General features: G+C 41.2%; 1 protein-coding gene across 1 annotated transcript; it reads left to right on the forward strand.

The window, feature by feature from the left end:
* Nucleotides 1-7,437: 7,437 nt before the first annotated feature.
* On the forward strand, nucleotides 7,438-22,297 carry CAVIN2 (caveolae associated protein 2). The gene is made up of 2 exons (XM_029226125.1): nucleotides 7,438-9,110; nucleotides 19,881-22,297. Exons 1-2 carry the CDS (start codon nucleotides 8,391-8,393, stop codon nucleotides 20,673-20,675), a joined length of 1,515 nt encoding a protein of 504 aa, XP_029081958.1. The 5' UTR covers nucleotides 7,438-8,390; the 3' UTR covers nucleotides 20,676-22,297.
* Nucleotides 22,298-23,046: the final 749 nt, after the last annotated feature.

Raw genomic sequence — 23,046 nt, forward strand, 5'->3', positions numbered from 1 at the left:
GTCTCAGTTTATGCTGAGCATGTAGCAACTCAAAGTAGTTGATTAATTTATTGGTAGGGAAGGCTGAGGCACCCCCATATATTACCTCTGGGTGTGCCATGGAGTGCTCTGTGAATGAGCAAAGGCAGAAGCAAACAGCAGAAGTATTAATTTTGAATATGGCATCTGCAACACAAGACATGAACATATTTTTTAAAAAAATCAAATCACATCTTCAAAGCCAAGAAGCTAAACTAGACAGTTATACTAAGGGTTTTTATTTATTTAATTTATGTATTTAACACATACATATGCTGCTTACCATGTTACAGGTACTGGTCCAAGCATTTCAAAAATATTAACTCATTTAATCCTCATAACAAAGACAGTAAGAATTATTATTATCCTCATTTTATAAGAATCTGGAGCTTAGAAAGGAAAAGCAATTTCTCCAAAGTCATACAACCTTGCTGGTATTTGAACCTGGGACGTCTGGCTTGAGAGTCCAGGCTCTCAGCTCTTATTGTTTGTGAGCTGACTCACCTGGGCAGGGACAAAGAGAGAGAAAGGGGAAGAGGGGCGGGGGAGGGAGAGTTATGAGGGAGCAAGAGTGAAAGAGAAGGAAGAGCTGCCATTTTCAATCTGTAATTCAATGGTTTCCATTTCTGCATCCAAGTCAGCTTTTACCATTTCCTAGGAAAAGAATATGGAGGAAAGAGGGGTAGGGATCTGTGAAGCACACACCAAATCCTTTGAAGGGCAGCCTGTGGAAGTGACCCTGACCACTTCTGCTTATATCCACTGAACAGAACTTAGTAACACATCCACACCTTGCTCAAAGAGAGGCTGGGAAGTGTAGTTTTAGCTGGGTGGACATGTGCCCTCCTAAAACTCCATCACTGTGTTAAAAACACTATGTTATGACAGAAGAAGGCCCTGTCCTCTCACCTGGATTCCTGCAACATCTCTCTGCTTAAATGGCCCTGTTTCAAGGAGGACTTCCTTAACCACCTTATCTAACACAGCACCCATGTCACTCTCCGGCCCCTTATTCTGCTTTATTTTTATTCATAGTACTTATCGCAGTCTGACATTACATTTTACTTTTTATCATCTGTCTCCACCACCACCTCTCAGAGCATAAGCTCCATAGGAACAGGGACTTTGTCTCGTGATCACTGCTATGTTCCCAGCACCTACTTGTTGCTCAGTAATATTTGTGGAATGAAGGAATGAATGATGAATAAGCAATATTCTAACTTGTCTCCCTACCCTTGATCTTGACAATAAAACAAGATGGGAAAGAGTTTAGTTATCTTTTTTTTTGAATATTTGAATTTTATTTTTTTAATTTATTTTTATACAGCAGGTTCTTATTAGTTATCCATTTTATACATATTAGTGTATACATGTCAATCCCAATCTCCCAATTCAACCCACCACCACCACCACCACCCTGCCACTTTCCCCCCTTGGTTTAGTTATCTTAACTGGCACCAGAATTCTCAGGAAAGGAGAAAACTGTCTTTCATGATAATAACATATCCCCTTGAGATAGAGGATAAAACCCAAAGCCAGTATTTGAGTAAAATTTCCCTTCATGAAATAGGAAGTGGAAGTAAGGAGAAAACAGAAAACATGAAACTGGGAAGACAGAAACCAGTAAGATGTCAGAAATCTTCCTGACTATGACCCTGAAGTTTCATTAACACTCACTACACTTGTGAGTGCTTTGTGTGAGTGGATTCTGACACGCTTAAAGCAGGGGTTGGAGTTCACAACGGGGCAGGAATGGAGAAGCATGGAAATGGCATGCAGGGAAATGGGAGTCCAAGAGGCAGAGGAGGCCTTAAGAATGTAAGCCCCTCTAGACTTTCCAAAAATGTGATATTTCCTAAATGATAGCACATGGGAAGTGAAGTACAGTCTACCTCTTACGTCAACGCTATACATTATTCATGCTCCATCACTCATTTATATAGGATTTCCTTGTATGTTGCTCTATTTCACACTGACATCATTGATGGGTTATATGGCGACTTGTTTGGGAGAGATTAGGGTCATGTGATCATGTGCTTTTTCACCATTAATCTTTCTAGTGAAAGTGAACACTCAATTCCTCTCCGTTGTCTCAGCAAAAGGATAAGGAAAAGGCAGGACCTTCAGGCCTTCTCCAAACTGCACCCTCACTTTCATCTGTACCCACTTCAGGATGCAGTGTAGAGTGAAGGGGATATGGTCAAATGATCCTTCAGCTCCCTCCCTTCTGCCTAATTCCTTTTATCAGTAATATGCTTTTATCCCACCACCTTTGGTATGAAGCTCAGAGTTAAGTTTTTCTTAAGGTAAGAATAATTACACAAAATCTTTTATTTTGTCGTACAGTGTTATTTCAGGAGTTAAGTTCTGGGAACAGTAGGACATATAAAAATATTTGATACAGGAGTTCTGTGAACAAACTTACACTGTTAATAATAATTCTTAATGAACTGCATTTTCATTGCAAACTACTTGTGTACAGTTATCTATTATTGCATGACCACTGCAAAACTTAATGACATAAAACAAAAATTATTAGGCATACAATTTTGTAGGTTAGAAATTTGGACAGGGCATAGCTCATCTCTGCTCTGCAATGACTGCGGCATCATCTGGGCAGGGAAGGGGAAAGGAAGTACTCAAGTGGCTAAAGATAGCTGAGACAACTGGGGCCAGCCAGGCATTTTTTTCTTCTCATATCCTCTCCATGTAGCTAGCTTGGGCTCCCTCACAGCATGGAAGGCTCAGTATAGTCAGATTTTCTTTTTACATGAAGCTAGTGTCCCAAGAAATCCAGGATTAAATTACAAACCTTCACATGTCCTAGCTTCAGAAGTACCAGAATGTTACTTCTGGCACACTCTAAGGCTATTCCAGATACTATATAAGGAAATGGGAATTAGACTCCACCTCTCAGTGGGAAGAGTAGCAAGTAATTTTAATCTACCATATTGCATTTTCTTGGAACATAACCTCAATATAAAACACAGACTCTATATATCTCCCTTCCTTAATTTAAGGAAGTTAAATTCTGTAAGAATAAGGACAAATGTATTTTATGCAATAATATGCATTCAGAAATGGGTACAATTCCTTGCAAATGATTGGTGATCAATAAATATTTATTCAATGGATATATGAATTAATGCATTCTTAGAAGCTTGATAAATAAATCTCGGTAGCAAATATCCATGCCACTCACTAAAACCAAAACCACCAAGCAAGAATATGTACACGGAAGCTCTGCTTCTTTTGATAGGAATCTTCCCCAGCCTCTAAAATAAAACCTGTAACCACCAAGATTCCATTATACCTACTGGAGACCTTCCTAGCGTGTAGGGGCCACTCTCTCCTGATGCAAAGGCACTGAGCTGTGAGCATGCCCTGGTATCAGAAACCCCTACTGTGCCAAGACAAGATTACCACTAGAAATCATCTGCTTCTCCAGGCAATACTCAGCCCACAAAAAATGCAGATGCAAATGCCATTCGAGGCTCCTGAGTTAACCAGCCTTCTGGTTCTAGAGCCTTTAAACAAATTTCCATATTCTCAGCCTCATTCTCTTAACTTCATTCATACAACCTATTATGGTTAACCGAAAAGCTGACCAGTGTCAAGAACTGCGAATGGTCAGACATTTTACCCTACTTGCAGACAAACAAGTTAAACCTGCTACAGTTTTCATGGCAGAAGGTCAGAGACTCCTGGCTTAGAGACAAAGACTTTATTGCTCATGACACAGCAGGAACATAAGCTTCACGTTCACATCAGTTCCCTTTGCCTCCCCTCCAAGTCACATGGGGGTGACACAGAGGTGGGTATAGGTGGATCCTGCACATGTCATGGATTTGCATCACATCTGAGGAACCCCAAGTTTAGGAAACCTCAAGCTTTTATAAGAGGTGGCAAACAAGCTGCTTAACCTTTGCCCCAGAGGAAAACATCATCTTTATCATACTGGACATCAAATAACCCTACCATCTGCTCTCTCTATATATCCTCTACTACTACCTCTATTTTCCAAAGTTGTTCACTATACAAACATTTTTGAAAAGACAGTCCAGAACAAAAGATTGTCAGTGTATCCGCTCAAAAGACATTCAGAAATATGAAAGATCCATGGAGAATTGCCTCTCAACAGCCAGAAGTTAGGGACATAAAGGAGACCTCACATTTATATGGTAGGTGGTGGAAAGATATTTCATTAAGAGTAAAAAGGTGGAAAGATTTCTCTTCTTCCTGGAAGACACCTTCCTTTTGTTTTCTCTATTTCTCTTTCTTTCTCTTAAAAAAAAAAACTGTGTTATGTTGTTCTTCTTTCAGGTGGTTTATATACTCATATGACCTCCTACTCAAGAAGGAACCCAACATTTGAAAGGCTTTTGAATACCAATATAGGGTTCAAAGGAAAAGATGCATGGAGTGGCCAGCTTAGTCTTCTCTGCTTCCTTAGCCATTGAGGAAAAAAACTTTCTTTTCTGTGGGCTCATCATTCCAGGTCTCCTATCCCTGCCACAGTAGGAAGAACAAGAATATCAGGATTCCCAGGATTATGGGTTTAAATGGAAAAGGCGAACCAAGGCGGCCACTGAGCTGCCTCTGCCTCTGGTTTAGAAATTATACTGAAGGGTTAACCAAGACCTGGGGCTTACAGAATGGGAAACCACATGGAGATTGGGATGGATGCCCTAGCCAGTAATAAAGCATTTTCTTGGAGTGACTTCTGTGCTTATATGACTTCGAGACCTGAGGTAACAGTAGGCAGCTGGTGGTCAGTTAGAGAATTCAGACCCCTAGCTATCCCCTGCCATGACTAAAGCCCTCATGTTACCCCATTTCAGCACCACACCTGTATATCTATACCCAGTATTTGTCTACCTGCCTAGTTCTCCCAGTAAAGCGGGAGCTTTTAAAGGGCTACAAATATATGTCACTCACCTTTGCAGCCCCAACGCCCAGCACTTATTTCCCATTCAACAAACATTACCAACCAAGTGACCCTTGCTACCTTTTATTTCTGTACTAATCCTTCTTAAACACAAACTTTTACATGTTCAAAAACCTCTAGGAGCCTCCTATCTGCCACTGTATCAAGTCTAAACTCCATTACCTAATTTCTAAGGAACATCATAGTATGTAATAAGTAGATACAATTTTTCCAAAATTTCTTGTAAGAGTTGACTGCTGAGTTTCACTAATCTCTTTCAGACAGAAATAGGACTTAAGGTCAGCTGGATGGTGAGTGTAGCTGCTCAGGGTTTCCTCAAATTCTAACTCATCAACAGTGCTTTCTTTTATTACCTTTGCTTTCCTCTTGCATAAATTCTCAATGCCCTTAGAATTTATGTCACACTCTATTACTTAGTTACATGCCATCTTGTACAGGACAGGTTACCATTATACAGCTCCTCACGGACCCCATAAGGGTGTACAACAAAGCAAATTACAACACAACATGAAACTATTCACTAATGAATTGATCGCTTATAAATATAATTTCCAAAGATGTATTCCAAATCCATAAAAATGATTACTTCTGACAAAAGGTGAAAGGGAATGGAATGAAAATGGTGATTGATAGGGTCTTCAGCTTTATCTGTAATAGTCTTTTTTTTTTTTTTGCCGTACGCGGGCCTCTCACTGTTGTGGCCTCTCCCGTTGCGGAGCACAGGCTCCGGATGCGCAGGCTCAGCGGCCATGGCTCACGGACCCAGCCGATCCGCGGCATGTGGGATCTTCCCGGACCAGGGCACGAACCCGTGTCCCCTGCATGGGCAGGCGGACTCTCAACCACTGCGCCACCAGGGAAGCCCCGTAATAGTCTTTTGAAAGAAAAATATATTCATGCTGAGGTAGATTTTCTCCAAAGATGGCTACAGCAGTCTCTGCCATGCTGCTCACCCTTTATCATGGGACTTTGCTGCTCCTCCCCTAAAGACGTGAAGTCTATTTCTTGTCCCTTTGAAACCGACTGACCTGCTTAGCCCAACAGAATGTGATGAAAGTGACAGAGTCCCAGAGCCTAACCTTAAGAGATCCTGCAGCTTTTGCTTCCACTTCTTGGGAACCCTGAGGTACCAGGTAAAGAAGTGTGACTCCCCTACTAGAGAGATCAGAGTGAGAGTCCCTGGAGGCTTAAAGATGGAGGACAGAGAAATCCCAGGATTCTAGTCATCCCAGCTAAGGAGCCAGACCTGTGATTGAGACCATCTCAGATTCCTATATGAACATTCCTAGCAGAGATGACCCATTCCACCTAAGCCCTGCCTAGCCAATCCCAGAATCATGAGTAGATAAAACTCATGACTGTTGTTTTCAGCCACTGAATTTCAGACTGGTTTGTTACACAGCAATAGACAACTGTTAAGTTACTTGTGTTATTCACAATTGATTTTAAAAAATAAGCCACATGCAAACCTTTCTTCCTGTTTAACAACTAGCCTCTCTCCTTTTCCCACCTCATCCCGTGTCTTTAATGTCTCTATTCATCTAACTGATTATACAATACCCAACAATGAAATGCAAAATCAGTGCAAATCAATGCAAAATCAGGGCAAAGTGATTATAGTGTGAAATTGCAAATCTTTCAAAATATGTTAAGAAATCATGAAGTTGATGAAGGTGATGTTAGAGAAGCCCTTGAATCGTGGGCAACTCTTCTGGGAAATGAGAATCTGCAGCTGGAATACTTAACATCTGAAGAAGAAAATATCCACACAGATGATGGCACAATAAGTGCCTCAAAAGGGAATGATTAGAATGTCAAAATTTAAGAGAGGCTCTTGGAAAACTGATGAAGCCCTCAAATATTTTTGTAATAATGACTTCTATTTGCCCATAGAAGTCAAATGTAAAATGGATATTGTGTCATGATACCATATAATTTTGTTAGAAAATTATGCTTCTCAGAATTAACACTTGATTCATCCTTTGTTCTAATGTTTAACACATCACCGACCAACTAAATTTTGTTAAATGTAAGGTAAATCCATTTTAATAATTTTCTTACATTTTTAAAAGATATTTTCTCAACCAAATGTTTTTACTTTTTTTCTCCCTATTTTGAAAAGATTCACTTTAAGTGGGTTTGGGGGGTACCAATTATCTAAGGAAAATTGGGGGCCTCTGTAAAATCTTTGATTCATCTCCCTAACTAGCAGGCATATGCACTGAGGGCAGGGTCTTAGATCACACTTTATTAGTATCCTCTAGATAGCTCATCAAATATAGAACCGAACAGATAGCGGGGACTCACAAATTCAATAAATGTGACAACGAATGACCTCCTGATTGATTGGCTCACATGTACATTTTGCCGTTGAAGAATGGCACTTTTTCCGTTATCAACCCTGACCCCAAATGAGCTGGTATTTGTCCTTCTTAAAATTGTACATTGAAGGCCTATTACAAACTTCCTGCTGAAAGCACTTTCAAAGGCTGGATACGTTTAAAACCAATTCAAGCATGTAAAGTCGTTTTAGGAAATAAGCCCCAAGTCCCAAGGGCTTAGCTGAGGAGGGCCACATTTTAGAACAGGTGTGCCACTTCACTGAGCAGGAATTTGGAAATGTCAAACATTAGAAGCACTTCAGAAACTCCAGCTCAACCTGCCCGAGAGTCACACTTCTGGGCACGTGTCAATAAATGCCTTGCAGAGATGGGCATTTGAGAAAATCTCTCAGCCCTGATTCAAAATTAGTTAAAACAAATCAGCATGGTAAATTCTTAAAGAAACCATAATTTTCTTTTTTTTTTTTTTTTTTTGGCTTTTCCTATGTCAATTTTACTTCTCAAAAGAAACCCTGTTTTTAAAGTGGTCATTCAAAAAATTTCCATCTATTACATGATAACTATAACAGCATCGCATGTCTTAACATCCCTGAATTTCAATCTCTTTCATCTTATCTTGCATCACCAATTTCAAGAGTAAGAACTGGGCTGTTTTCCTTGTCATTATGTTACTTCTATCCCTTTGGAAATTAAAAAGTAACACTACAAACTTGACTGCAAGTACCCTTTAAACTTGGCCCCTTCCATTAGGACACCAGGCGTTCTGCAGCCCATCAGTCTGTTCTAGGGCAAAGGCAAACAATACTTTCCGTTAGAATAACTTGTATCCAGGAAAAAAAACCCAAACAAACAGGCACTCTGTAGCATACGCAGAATAGCAGCCAGAGAAAAGTTTACTAGCTTTAGCCAATTGGAGACTGTGGAGCTGGGCCAAATTAGCGTGTTCTTCTCCGCCTCTAGATGAAGTCATGAGTGAAATATGACATTGAACTTACTTTTAAAAGGGAAGAGGCACAGGAAAGAAAAGCTAAACTGCAGGAAAGTGACCTGTGCCGAGGAGTACGAGGTTAGGAAGTGTGCGCATGCCTCTAAAGCCTGAGTGGTTCTCAGTTCTGTATCCTTCGCCTCCCACTGGGTGGAGTAGGTCTTTTAAGAGCAGCTGGAATGCAGTTTCCCTCATCAGTGTAGCCAGTTGTTGCCTGTCTGAACCTCTGCCAGTCCCAGAGAGCGGTGCTCTGAGCTCAAACCAGAGGGCCACGCTCTGCACCCCTGTCCACCGTCTTTCTCGCCGGAGCCAGAAGAACGTTCCCACCTGTCCAGCTATGGGGGAGGACGCTGCGCAAGCCGAAAAGTTCCAGCACCCGGGTCCTGACATGCGGCAGAAGCCGGGCAGCTCCAGCCCGGTGCCCTCCTCCACGCCGAGCCCCAGCCTGAACCCGGGGAGCACGGAGGAGGCCATCCGGGACAACTCACAGGTGAACGCCGTCACAGTACTCACGCTCCTGGACAAGCTGGTGAACATGCTGGACGCCGTGCAGGAGAACCAGCACAAGATGGAGCAGCGGCAGATAAGCCTGGAGGGCTCCGTGAAGGGCATCCAGAACGACCTCACCAAGCTCTCCAAGTACCAGGCCTCCACCAGCAACACGGTGAGCAAGCTGCTGGAGAAGTCCCGCAAGGTCAGCGCCCACACGCGCGCCGTCAGGGAGCGCTTGGAGAGGCAGTGCGCGCAAGTGAAGCGGCTAGAGAACAACCACGCCCAGCTCCTCAGGCGCAACCATTTCAAGGTGCTCATCTTCCAGGTCAGTGCCCCTACTCTCCGCCCACCCAGCTGGGACTCCGCATCCATGATCTCAGTCGCCTGGCTCTCACAGCCATTTGTACATCTGTCCTGCCTGTCAGGGATCTCTCTCTCTCTCTCTCTCACACACACACACACACACACACACACACGAGGCACTGTCCCCGCCGCCTTCAGCAGGTGCACACACGCACACACACACGAGGCACTGTCCCCGCCGCCTTCAGCAGGTGCACACACGCACACACACACGAGGCACTGTCCCCGCCGCCTTCAGCAGGTGCATGTGAAATCTACACACAGGGCTGGGAATTCCCCAGGTCACTGCAGCCTAAACCCAAGGCAGGGGCCTCAGGAGTTAGCAGGTCGGGGTCATTTGTCAGGAGCACCTCCATACAGGTTGGGAAGGTGAGCAGGTGCAGGCACACTAGTCAGATTCACTTGTCTCTTTGCATTGTGAACGTGGGGCTCTGACTGCAGCTGTTAGCTGGACAGGCAAATTAATTCACTGGCTGTTTATTAACTCTTTGTGGAAATGAGGTGATCATGTGAGTTTTCTGTTTTGTTTTTTAATCAAGTCAAATTCATAACTTTTTAAAGTCTCCCTTTGTCCAAAGGTCACCAGTGTTTTGGGGACTAACCAAGTATTGAAGATTGATTCCATTAGAGATGAACTAGCCTTCTACTTTTGAGACTCTTTTGGCTAAAGCAATCTTGTTGAGCTTTTTTTCTAGCAAATGCACTGAAACTATAGAGCATTACTCTACAAACACACTAGATATGCTTCTCCTTGCTCAGAGAGACCACAACTGTAAAGTAAAACAAAAGCAGTGTTATCAGTTACAGTTAAAAAGGCTAGCCTAGGATATTTTCTCCTTCAAATGGTTGCCTTGGAATGAAAAGGCCACTTAATTTTTGTAATGCATCAATGATGCAATTAATGTAGCAAGAGGCTCTTTGGGGACAGGGAGATTGCGTGGGACTGTTGTTCCGCCACGTGGTGGGCGTTTGTGAATCCAAGGGCAGCCCTGCCTAACGCTGGAAGCCCTTCCGCCCAGTGGAGCCCAGCCAGCACAGAGCCCAGGAAGCAATTGCCATCCCTGCCCCAGGGCTGTCTCATTGTGACCACGTGAATAGGAGAGGATTTCAGAGCCACGGAGGGGAGAGGCTATAACCAAATGTTTGATTGTGAAAGGCACACAAGAAGAGCCTTCATCTCCCCAAAGAGATTTAGAAATTGGAACTTAAACGGAGGGAGCCTTCTTTTTCTAAATGAATCTGCTCTGCCAATTTAGAACTTAAGCCTCCTTCCTCCATAAAAGGAAAGACTCATCTCGCTGCTTTTTTGTCCCCCCACATTGCACTTGATGTTATAAAGCTTCAGGCAGCTGATGTCCTTCTATACCTTGCAGTCTGTTGCAGACCGGAAATTTTTTAGCTTTTAATGCAAATGGAATAGCTTTCCATGAACCAGACGAACTGAAAAGAGATATGGTAACTGCGCCTTTCTTAAGCCATATAAGATCTTAACTTTATTAGCCTAAAAGATATTATAAATCTCAACTCTCAAGGCATTTCTAAATTAAACACTGATCTCCAAACAAAACCAAATATATACAGACCTGTTTAAATCTGAGTCATCAAAGGAAATTTCCCTCCTTCCAGTATGAATCAGAGAGATTCTCTCTTGTCCTGTCCCTCAGTTAAGGAGGAAAAACAAAAAATTATTTATGTAGTAGAGGAAAATCACAGTATGTCGGGATCAGGTTTTGTTTTGTTTTGCCACGGAGGATGTTCTGTAGGTGTTGGGGAGAGGGATGGAGAAGATACGTGACTAAAAATTTCAAGAGAACTGTAAATCTGACATTTAAAAAAACAACTGTTGGGAACTTAAAGACACGGGCTGCTGCTGAAGCCCTGCCACGGTCTCCTGTTTTGTCACATTGGATTGACAGGTGTGAAATTACAGCCAGAAACGGTAGGAATTCTCCATATAGTGAGGACAAGGTGAAACAGGGGCTCAAGACCAAGGTAGAAGCTAAAAGAATCCAAAGCAATGTGTTCAGGCTCCATTCAGGGCCTCTTAGCAAGCAGCCCCCAAGGACATTTTTGAAAGAGCAGTTTAGGAGACAGAGAATTAGAGGGGCAAGGAACTGGACCTTTCTTAAGTCATGTAATGTAAGATCTTTTATTAGCCTAAAGGATATCAGAAATATCAACTCTCAAGGCATTGCAAGATGACTATTCTGAAAAAACAAATACAAATGAAGTCCCTCAGTGGAAAAGTTGCTCTTTCTCTTGATCCTTCTTAAAGTAGGGGTTTCTAGGGTAGTAAATTATTATATCCATTATAATTATTATATCCATTATGCCAATGGATATAATAATAACTTGTGTTAGAGAGTGGTCCAGTATAGGGGTTGAGAAAAGATAAATTTTGTCATACAGACACTGGTTCAAATCCTAGTTTCACCACTTGCCAGTTATGTGATCTGGTGCACATTGTGTAGCTTTTCCAAACTTTTGTTTCCTCATCTGTACACCTTATTAATATTTGAAAGAGCAAAAGTATTTTGAGCTCTTAATAAGCCCTGCATACTCTGCTAAGTATCTTTCTGTAGTTTATCTCAACTGCACCAATTTACAGATGAGGATGCTGAGATTCAGAGATACTTATATCTTGTCTGTAACTATTTAGTAGGCAGTGGTGAAGCTGGGATTTCAACTCATATTTAATTGACTCCAAAGTGTGCGCTCTTAAACATTAATGCTTCTTCCCTCATATCTCTCTCATAGGGTGAGGAATAAATGGAATAACATATTTTAAATGGTTAGCGACTGTCACGGTGTAAGCTCAAAGAACTGAAGCTCTTCCTGGGTGGATCTGCAATGCATTTGCATGGAGAGGAGGCTATACTTGTGCTTGGTTAGAAATATGGCTTTTTAGTAAAAACTGATCTCACCCTACCCAGGATCTTCAAACAGCTATGCTTTTGCTTTTTTAGTTGGGATTTATTAAAAACTAAACACACGCACACACACACACACTCCCACCCCCTGACATACATTGTATGACAACTACCGAGTTGAAATCAATATTACATCACTCCCAGAGCAAAGGAAAGCAAAGCCCTTTAAAAGCACAGGACTCTGCCCAAAGGGCCTACTCTAAACAGACCCTTCTAGTAGCAGCACAGTCTTCACAGTGGGGCACAGGGTAGATGTTTTCTAGACCTGCAGAGTGAGGAAGGCGGATAATGTACCAGGTGCCACTTCAGGTCTCTAAGTTGTTTGTCACTTTCAGTCCACTTGGACCCCTATGCTAGACTTTCCCTTACTAAATCCACTGGTTTTCTAGTTTAAGACAAAAAGAATTAATGTAAAAATAGGAGAGTGAAGAACGAAAATCTGTTACCTGACTGGATCATATTCAGTCCTATAGTGTTTAGTGTTTAGAAGATTATGTTTCCAGTTTGTAAAGTCCTGTTGTGTTCTCCAAAATCTGCAGGTGCTTTTTGGTTGGTTGGTTGGTTGGTTGGCTGGTTGATCTACTAGATGCTAGTAACACTAGATACACATTAGCATTTTTTTTTAATTCTGAAATTTGTCCTGTTTAAAATATGTCATTTATTTATTTAAGTCTGTGCTAAACTTACAACATTGTTGTAGCTGTTAAGCCTCTCATGTCTTAGCAATTACTTCAAATTATAACCAGTAGAATCTAAAACTGGAGAAAATTCATCTCCTTTTGAGCAATAAAATAAATTGTAAAATCCTTGTTAAACTTAGCAGCTTCCCTTTTAATATTTTTTTTAAATAATGGCTTAAGATCAATGTTTGAATTCAAAATACTGTAACAGGAGCCAGTATAAATGAAATAAGACTCAGAGAGGTTGCTGATCAAAAAGAAAATGCTAAAGACCAATAAGACTAATTCTTTGCCTGTAGTGCATATGTATCTTTTACTAAAAATAAAATTTGTACAAAAATCAGTGAATTTACAGTTAAGAGGAAGTTGTCTCTGTTGATTGAAGAGACTAGAATTTCATAGGTAACTGGCACTGAGGGTGTGATGCCCACTTAACGCCTCTTAAAGTTCTAGTAATGATTACTTGACAAAGCAGTTTCGGAATGATTTCAAATCCAGGGAACAAAATGAGAGTACTCATGGACAGTTTACACTTTCATCCACATGAAATTGTGAAATTGGGTGAAAAGAGTAGAAGTTAGATGTTTGCTGTGGCTACATTCATGGAGAATCAAGCCTATAAATGTGTTCAAATATTCATCATTTGGGTTCCTTTGATGAGAACAGAATTTTAGAAAGGTGCTAGAAGTATAACATCTTCAGACTATTTTTAAATTAATTTTTTTAAAGACTGTATTTATCCAAAGCCACTGCTCTGAGAATTGCTAAATTAGTACAGACTTAGAAGAAATGGGCATATAGATAACCAAAGTCACCTTTATATGACAGCTCGCGATGTTTGTATCACATTGATTAATATTCCCATAATGGGATACTGGTTTTGATGTGCTACTTATCCGGTGCCCTTTAGTTTATGAGATAAACAAAATACTAGCTCTTATTGTTACTATTTACACTTATTGAATGTCAGCATTGCCTCAGGCACTTTAAATGAATAACTGATTATCGTCGGTATTTCTTCAAAAGAATCATTACTTTTCTCACATATTACAAAACGAGACTCTATCTCAGATGCAGCCCTTCCAGGTAAATGTTGCCCCTTCTGTTGTTTTGTAATCCATATCTGTTCGAATTGAACAAATGAAAAGTGTTCTCCAATGCAACTCAGGTCCTATAGTTTTGATTCTTGCATGAAACAAAGCATGTTTGGCATTTGTACACTGTGAGATCACTTTTGCAATCTGTTAGACTAGTTTTCATGGGATTTAGGTTAATATCACAGAATCAAGTATTTTAGAGCTGGAAAGCACCTCAACAATCATTTAGGTTAACCTCATTTTATATCAAAGGAGCAGAGGCCCTGAGAAACAAAGTGACTGGCAAGGTTTCATTTTATTAATAATAGAAATTATACAGTTGAATTATGAAATGAGTGAAAACAAACACTATAATCCCACTATGGCAAAGTTCACGTTTACTGGGTTTTCTACAATAGCTTTTAAATAATTCAGTGTGGTTTGTTGTTTTGTTTTGTGTTTTTTGTGTGTATGCAACAAAGAACACCTAAGCACTATGATCTTAAAAAAGAACTGAACCCTCTATAACACTGAAAAATAATGAAACTTTTAAATCCTCGGGAATGTGAAAGACTGCTCAGGGATTATAACTAATGCATTTTATTCTTATGACTTGCTGATTCCACCAACAGCTGCCTTAGGGGTACATTTCTAATCAATGGCTTTATCCACTTGGCAATCTATACCTCAGAAACACAAACTGGAGAAAACCATCAATGTGCAAAAGAGACCTATAAATCAGAATGTCAGGTGAGCACAGTTCCATTTTCATAACTAGTATTTAGAGATTATTGGATAAAACATTCCATGGACACAAATTTATGGTCCTCATATCCCTCTACGATGCCACCACATCCCTGTGGGAATGTAACAGCCTTTGTTATTTTCTTCTAACAACGGGGATGATAAGTTAGTGACAGGAGAGCAATCTGCCTGTTCAAGCTTTCAAATGACTTACTGTAGCTTCCTTTTCTAATGCTAGTCATAGAGTCTCCTTCTCTTTTAAAGTGTGTGTATCTATCTATGTGCAAAGAAGATTTGTTTCCATGAGTATCAACCCAAGAAGTACCCAGCATGTTGGCCAGTTTCTCTGTGTTGATATCTGCACACAAGACTTGAGACTGTTAGTTCACAAGAATCAGTATAAACGGCAAACAAGCAAAAGTGCAAGGAAAAAATGCCACTTTCTCAAGAGTTCTTTCCATTCCTTTTCTCTTTTATGGTGCAAGCATATCATTCATATATGTTAGAAGTGTACTGATTAATTCTCCCTTCCTTTTTTTTTTTTTTTTTTTTTTTGCGGTACGTGGGCCTCTCCCGCTGCGGAGCACAGGCTCCGGACGTGCAGGCTCAGCAGCCATGGCTCACGGGCCCAGCCGCTCCGCGGCATGTGGGATCTTCCCGGACCGGGGCAGGAACCCGCGTCCCTTGCATCAGCAGGCGGACTCTCAACCACTGCGCCACCAGGGAAGCCCTCCCTTCCTTTTAAAAACCCCTAAGGGTCCTTGTGAAAGGTCAGAACCAGAAGCAGCTGCATCAGTAGGGCTACGTACCTTTTTGAAAATAAATCTGGAGAAAGAGGCATGGACATATATACACTACCAAACGTAAAATAGGTAGCTAGTGGGAAGCAGCCGCATAGCACAGGGAGATCAGCTCAGTGCTTTGTGACCACCTAGAGGGGTGGGATAGGGAGGGTGGGAGGGAGGGAGACGCAAGAGGGAAGAGATATGGGGATATATGTATATGTATAGCTGATTCACTTTGTTACAAAGCAGAAACTGACACACCATTGTAAAGCAATTATACTCCAATAAAGATGTTAAAAAAACTTAAAAAAAAAACAAACTCTATAGGGCAAATAGTCAGCTGCAGCTGGGGGCCTCTCCTGGGTAGAACTATCCAAGGAAGCAATGCAACTCACAAGGGGTTCTTAATGCCATGTTAAGGAGTTACAAACCCCAAGTGGATACATGGGTAACTAGCATAGTTAAGTGGTGACGGAATTGAGGATGTATATTTGATCCTCCCCCTTGAAAGAGCCATCAGTCTTAGAATCTGTAAGAGAAAGCAGATCAAAAACATTACAACAGGAGGCTGAAGGCAGAAGTATCACCTCACCTGTAGGCAGGTGAAATATCAAGTGTTTCCATAAGGTATGTGTAATTGGACTGAAGGAGGACACATGAGCAAGTAAGACTGGACACCTGGGGGACACTGCAGTTACAGAGGAGCCACTGTCTGAAGTTCAAGTTGAATTTCCACCACTATAATCATTCCTTTATAGTCAAATGCCATGTCTACATTTTACTAAAGAATAGAGATTTTGAAGAGTGTCAGCATTTTTCTGCTTCTAAACAAACATTTTGGAAATGTAAGTCCCACATGTACTTGGACATTCACAAATTTCTATGTGAAGGGAAAGGGCTTGCTTACCTTCAGAGTAGAACTATAAGAAGTCACAAAATAAACACTGTCCAGTAGACATAACCCAAAATACTGCTTGATTAATAAAAATGACAGCAGAAGCATAGCAGTTGGCCAAAAAGGCATATCGCACTTGTTTCCAGTTGTATTAAGACACATCCAACTCATTCTGGATTATGTCTGTTCCTGCTGGGTTTATTTTCATAGTTGGCATCAAAGAGTTCTTATATAAATTTCCCCGACATTGTCTGAAAGAGCTCAATTGGGTTTCCCGCCATCTCTCGACTGCCCTCATGTATGCGGTGTGATCTACCAACAGATCACTTCTGATTCACCTGATAATGCACTTTTCCCAAACCTGTCCTCAAAGGACACATAGTGAGAGAGACAAGAGTCTAAGACTCAACAGTAACTGTGCTTTTTTAACAATAAAATTTACACTGCATTAAAAATGCAATATTATTGGTTTAATTCTTTTAGAAGTACAGTTAATATGGACATTTTTTGTAGAGGTTAAAGAAAGGGAAGTTATCAGGGTAATCAACAGTAATCAAAGGTAAACCTTTGATTAACCTGAGATTATACTACACAAAATGTACCTCTCCTCTAGTAACCAAGGCTTATTTTTAATTTTCCACCTGACTTTCTGCCTTCTTTACTGAGGATTTCTTTTTTTTTTTTTTTTTTTTTTTTGCGGTACGCAGGCCTCTCACTGTTGTGGCCTCTCCCATTGCAGAGCACAGGCTCCGGACATCCAGGCTCAGCGGCCATGGCTCACAGGCCTAGCCGCTCCGCGGCATGTGGGATCTTCCCGGACCGGGGCACGAACCCGTGTCCCCTGCATCGGCAGGAGGACTCTCAACCACTGCACCACCAGGGAAGCCCTTTACTGAGGACTTTTAATAACGTTTTACTGAGCTCTTGGTTTCTTCCTTTCCTGCAAGCAACTCCTGTCAAACCTTCCCAACCCTCTTGTCAAAGCCCAGAAGTAATTCTGCCTCTGGACTAAGCATCAGAGCCCTAGCTATTTCTGCGGTCTGCCCCTCTTTTAGTAATGCTCATCCACTGAGAATAAAATCCTTCCTTAAAAATGGAAGCTGCTGAGCCCCTTAGGCCTGGTTCTCCTCTTTTCCCAGTGGCAGCAGCAGTCAGCAAATGTGCTTCCAGACACAGAGCTAAGTCCATTCTTTTGCAGTGCCCGACACAGGGGCAGTCTCCACTCTAGCCACCCTCAGGGCTGTCTTAGAAAGCCTCCTCAACATGCACTCATTCAACAAATAACTGCTGAGATGTCGGGTACTACTCTAGTCACGGGGCTTAACAGTGAACAAGAGACACAAGTTCCCACCCTCACAGGGAATACACGCCAACGAAAAAGAGGCAAGTCAAGACTTGAAGCGTGGCAGAGTTGCTCTCTGTAAAGGTCCGTGTCATAAGTTATTCGTGGGAATCCCGTGCAAATTTCAAGTTTTTGCTTTATCTTTTATACTGTGTTTCTGACATTCTGTGATATTCAAAATGGGAGTAAGCTTTGGGAAACAGAATTTGGGATTTCTTAACTCTACCAAGGATTCTATTTAACCAGACGTGCTGCTTTTTACTCTACCCAAGACTTTGTTTCTAACCAATTTATGGAACACATACTCTGTTATGAGTATGTGTGTGTAAGCGGGGGACATGGGGCTGTATCTTTTCAGAGAGTATTGTAATTATACTATTTGGTGATTAATAAGGAGAGGGATTTTTAAGTTTCTCTATATTAAAACATTGTTCACTTAGTCTTTGTAGTGAGAAGTTGAAAGTATACAGGTATACACTTAGAACATATTTTTGATCACTACCCCAATTTTATTGACTTTTCAGTCAATCAAAATTGCAAAACAAGAACATAACATAAACTTTGCATGAAGTTTAGCTCCCAAGTAGACTTTTTGTTTGTTTGTTTTGAGCTTTTATTTATTTAATTTATTATTATTTTTTTAACACATAGACTTTTGTTGGTTTTTTTTGCGGTACGCAGGCCTCTCACTGTCGTGGCCTTTCCCGTTGCGGAGCACAGGCTCCGGCCGCGCAGGCTCAGCGGCCATGGCTCACAGGCCTAGCCGCTCCGCGGCATGTGGGATCTTCCCGGACCGGGGCACGAACCTGTGTCCCCTGCATCGGCAGGCAGACTCTCAACCACTGCACCACCAGGGAAGCCCTTTTTAACATACAGACTTTTAAATTCACTAAATCCAGTTATTTTTCAAACTGAAAGTTTACTGGGCAGTCCACAATATAATCAGGTAACATTGAGGCTCTGCTTGAAGCCCGGCTGGCAGTGGGCTCTGGAGCCTGGCCCACCTTGGCATTCTTGCAGAACTCCTAATACCCTTGGGAGTGCAGTTTGAAAGCTGCTAATCTGGGTCAAATCCTCTTGTTCACATTTGGAAGACACTGAGACACAAGGAGATTAAGTTATTTGCTGAAGGCCTCAGAGCCATTGAGCAGTACAGAAAGAACTGAGACTCAGGCCTCCTGTCACACGTTCTTTCCACTGTGCCATTTCTTCCAATGAAAATGTGAAGGCACTTTGCTAGCTGGCTCTCATTTTCCTGTATTTAAAGAAAGATATAAAAATCAAAGGGATTCCTATGCTGTGTCGCCCAAGTCTGTCTGAGTTCAAATCTCCCTGCTTCGCTACTCTGGAGAACCATCCCCCTTGCACTCTCTGGAGGCAAGTTTTCAGGCTCTGCTCCCTGAGGCAGAGGGAGAGGCAGATCATTGTACACCCAGAAGCTGGAGAAAGAGGTGTGCTGGGAATAAGGGGAGGGGGCACAGATTCCTGAGTTTCACTCTTCACCCTAGGTGGAGGCTGAAGTACTCCTGCCCAAGGAAGCCCTATTTAACAGAGGCTTGATAAGGCAGCATGATTCCCCCTTACTACTCCAGAAATGGCCGTAGTATACCATCTCTCCTTATAATGCCCACAAAGGACATTCTAAACACAAGGCTTCGTGAGTGGGTCCCCAGTACGGCTGGCCCTTGCTTCTCTTACTCCAAAATTAGGTCATTAGAAAAATTAGTGTGCATTTTTAAACAGATACCAAGGTTGACCATGCCTTTACTTTTGACTTCTACTTGGGGAGGGAACCTGATAGAGGCTTTACCTGATGCCTGACACTTAAGGAAAAGATGGGGCAGGGGAGAGAACTGGGAAGTCTTCATCTTTTATCTTCTAACTTGACCTCCAGGCTCTTTTGCAGTGGGATTTTGGCAGGAATAGAGCCTGAGGTTATGAGAGAGAGGCCCTCTGGGTTCACAGTAACTTACTTTAGCTCCTTTATCTAGGCAGCTTCCTTGTCTTGTCTGACCCACAGCCCACTTCCCTCCCTGCCTGTCACTGATAGAGCCCTTGCCAGATGCCCTCATAATATTCCCAAAAGGCAGCCGTTGGCCTTATCCAGCCTAAGCGGAATGACTTGATCAGTTTAAAATTAACTATTCATATTCTAGAAAACTAAAGCCACAGACCTTTGGTTTCTGTCATGCCAAAAACACATACCCAGAAATTACAGCAGTTCAGGACTATTTGTGAAATGTGTTATTAACATGAAATTTACATTGTCCATCTTTTCAGGAAGAAAACGAGATCCCTGCCAGTGTGTTTGTGAAAGAGCCAGCTTCCAGCCTAGCGGAAGGGAAGGAAGAGGAGCATGCTGATGAGAACAAGTCCCTGGAGGAAACTCTGCACACAGTGGACCTCTCCTCCGATGATGAATTGCCCCATGACGAGGAGGCCCTGGAAGACAGTGCAGAGGAAAGGATGGAAGAAAGCCGGGCAGAGAAAATAAAAAGATCCAGTCTCCGGAAAGTAGATAGCCTCAAGAAAGCATTTTCTCGCCAGAACATCGAGAAAAAGATGAACAAGCTGGGGACAAAGATCGTATCTGCAGAGAGGAGAGAGAAGATTAAGAAATCTCTCACTTCCAATCACCAGAAAACATCCTCAGGGAAAAGCTCCCCCTTCAAGGTCTCTCCCCTCACTTTCGGTCGAAAGAAAGTCCGAGAGGGAGAAAGCCCTGCAGAAAATGAGACCAAGTCAGAAGACATGCCTAGCAGTGAGGTGCCGAATGACCACGAGGAGAGCTCATTTGCGGAGCGTCTTTCCGAAGCATCCCTCACCAGTGTACTGGTGGAAGGGAAGAGCATGGAGGGGGATGCTGGGAAGGCGGCCTCAAGAGGGAGTGACTCGGCCATGGACAGCAACATCGACTTGACTATTGTGGAAGACGAAGAAGAAGAGTCGGTGGCCTTGGAACAGGAACAGCCGGTGTGCTATGATGGAGGCTACGTGCTAACCTCCCACGAGGCAGAGCACTCAGATAAGGAGCCGGTGCAGCCAGCTGTGCTCCAGGTGGACCAGACCGCCTAAAGGCACAGCGCTCTGTGCCCAGCCTGTGCTTTCAGTTAAGTGGGTAACCAGAGCCTAGAAACAAACTCCTGTACATCTCCAGCACTCCCCACTCACACCGTGTTACTGTCCAGGTAGTCATCATTTACTACACAGTAGGCGCACACACGTGCCCGAGATTTACTATGAAGGCAACCTGTCAGGGTCTACACTTCTAATTTACTCTTAGGTTCCATTTCTGTAGTTCTCCAAGACTGCCCAGAAGAAGAAATGCAGCAGTCAAAAAACAATGATCAATTTGGCTAAGTCAGAAACATCAGAGGCTATGTAAGATACTAATCATGAAATCTGATTCATTTTTTGTCATTCCATAAGCTTGCTGAATAAGCGTACCACTAATATATTGAATTTCCATAGAATTCTGTGAATCTTTATTCTTTAAGTGTGTGATATATAATATACATATGTATTTAAGCTAAAGAGATAACTACTTTATATTTCAAGAAGAAAACACTTTTCTTAAAAGGTAGAAGAGAAAGTTGGCTATTGACTTAGTAGAAAACATTGTTTATTGAAAATGAAGGAGAAATTGAAAGACTATAATGTTCAGCTAACGAAGTAAGATATGTAGAAAAATTGGGACTATTAGAAAAAGAAAACTAAGGAGAAGTTGGAAAATAAAAGAAACAGGAAACAAAGAATGGCAAAGAGAATGAAGACAAAGAAAAAAGCATGTGCTCAAAAGTAAAATATTTACGATATTAGTTCAAGTATTTACTCATATAACAATGCTGAAGAAATTCATTTATCCTAGAATCATATGCTATATCTTCACAATATTTTTATGTTCTAATATTTTCAAATAATCTAAAAAAACATTTTACTGTGTTAAAGCTGCATTTTTTTCCTTAATAAAAGACATTACAAATATTTCCCTAAGGAAGTTCAAAAGGATGTCTCTTTAACATTGGAATGAACATAAATCTTCAAAATTAATTAATACATACTGCCTTTTGTAGGAAGTTGGATCGTACTATTCTTTAATGTTTTCCAAATTTGAAATAATCCTTACACTTCAAATGATGTAATGTACGTTTGTAACATGTTAGAATCAACAGGTTTGGGAAGGGAAAGAGTCAAGTTTTCCTTTTTTGTACATAACGGTAATTTCATTCTAGGTCATATTTTATTTATATATTAATTTCACAGAATATTAATATGTTTCTCAACTTCTTAAAGCATGCTAGTGTTTATGTGTATGTGTACATATACTCAGACAGGGTAATTTTTACTACTGCCTAACATTATACTAAAATATTGCTTTATTTTTAATTACAGAATGGTAATGTTTTGAGAAAACTATTACAGTTTAGACAGTTGTACCAGAGAGCAAATTCCCTACGTTTAGTATGTACCACTCATTATAAGTAACCTAACAAATACAGCTAATCTAAAACAGTATTAACAAACTATGCTTTGCCTTACAAAAGGGATAGGATTAACAAATGTATTGATGGCATAACTGATACAGCTGTGTCCCTATTTTGCAATAATGTACCCCAAATATTAGATTGTTGAACTAACAATGGCTGTGTTAAAGAAGAATAAATAAACCAAAAACTAAAAAGTACATAACAATGTCAGTTTCTCGGCAGAAAACTTTAAAAACAACAGAAAGAACTGATTATTAAACTCTCCTCCAAATGTAGCCATAATGTTGATTTTTTATTCTTGATTTCCCCTATTAACTCTGCTTTCTTTTCTCCCCAATCTCATTTAGAAATCCAAGTCTCATTCTTCAAGTTTAACTTTCTTGACATCACCTTACCAGCTCTGGAGAACATCTGAATTTACTGTAGCAGCTTGATGAATCTGATAGTTCCATCTACATTTTTATTATTTTGTACCAGACCTTATAATACCTTAAATAGCCCTGCAAACATGAATGTATTGAACCGTATGTTCAGTTTATTCACACAGATACACCTTTGTCTTCTGCAGTGCCATCCAGTTGGTAGAAGACTAAATTTCACTCAGGGCCCTGAACATGCCTGTTTAACCTTTCCAAAGTTGCTGTTACTTTTTTGCAGCCAAGGAGTTGGGCCATCCAGAGCTAATGCAAGGTTTACATTTCCGTCTCAAAAATGCTTATGTTATTTGTTCCTAGAAACTATCTAAAAAGGCATCTTTTTAGATTTGACTGACAGACATTTATTCTCTGTTCCTCATCTGAAACATTAAAATCCGAACCAATGGAACAGAGAATTAAGCCAGCTAATTGATGGAAAACACATACTGTAGGCATTAGAGAGAGCAGCAGTTGTGGAAATGAAAACTAGTTATTCTGTTTATTGTTGAATTATTTGCATACTGGTGAGGCTACAAAGTCCCC

Source organism: Monodon monoceros, unplaced genomic scaffold (assembly GCF_005190385.1).
Source record: "Monodon monoceros isolate NGI ecotype Baffin Bay Population unplaced genomic scaffold, NGI_Narwhal_1 Super_Scaffold_16, whole genome shotgun sequence".
In the NCBI taxonomy this organism is placed as follows: Eukaryota; Metazoa; Chordata; class Mammalia; order Artiodactyla; family Monodontidae; genus Monodon; species Monodon monoceros.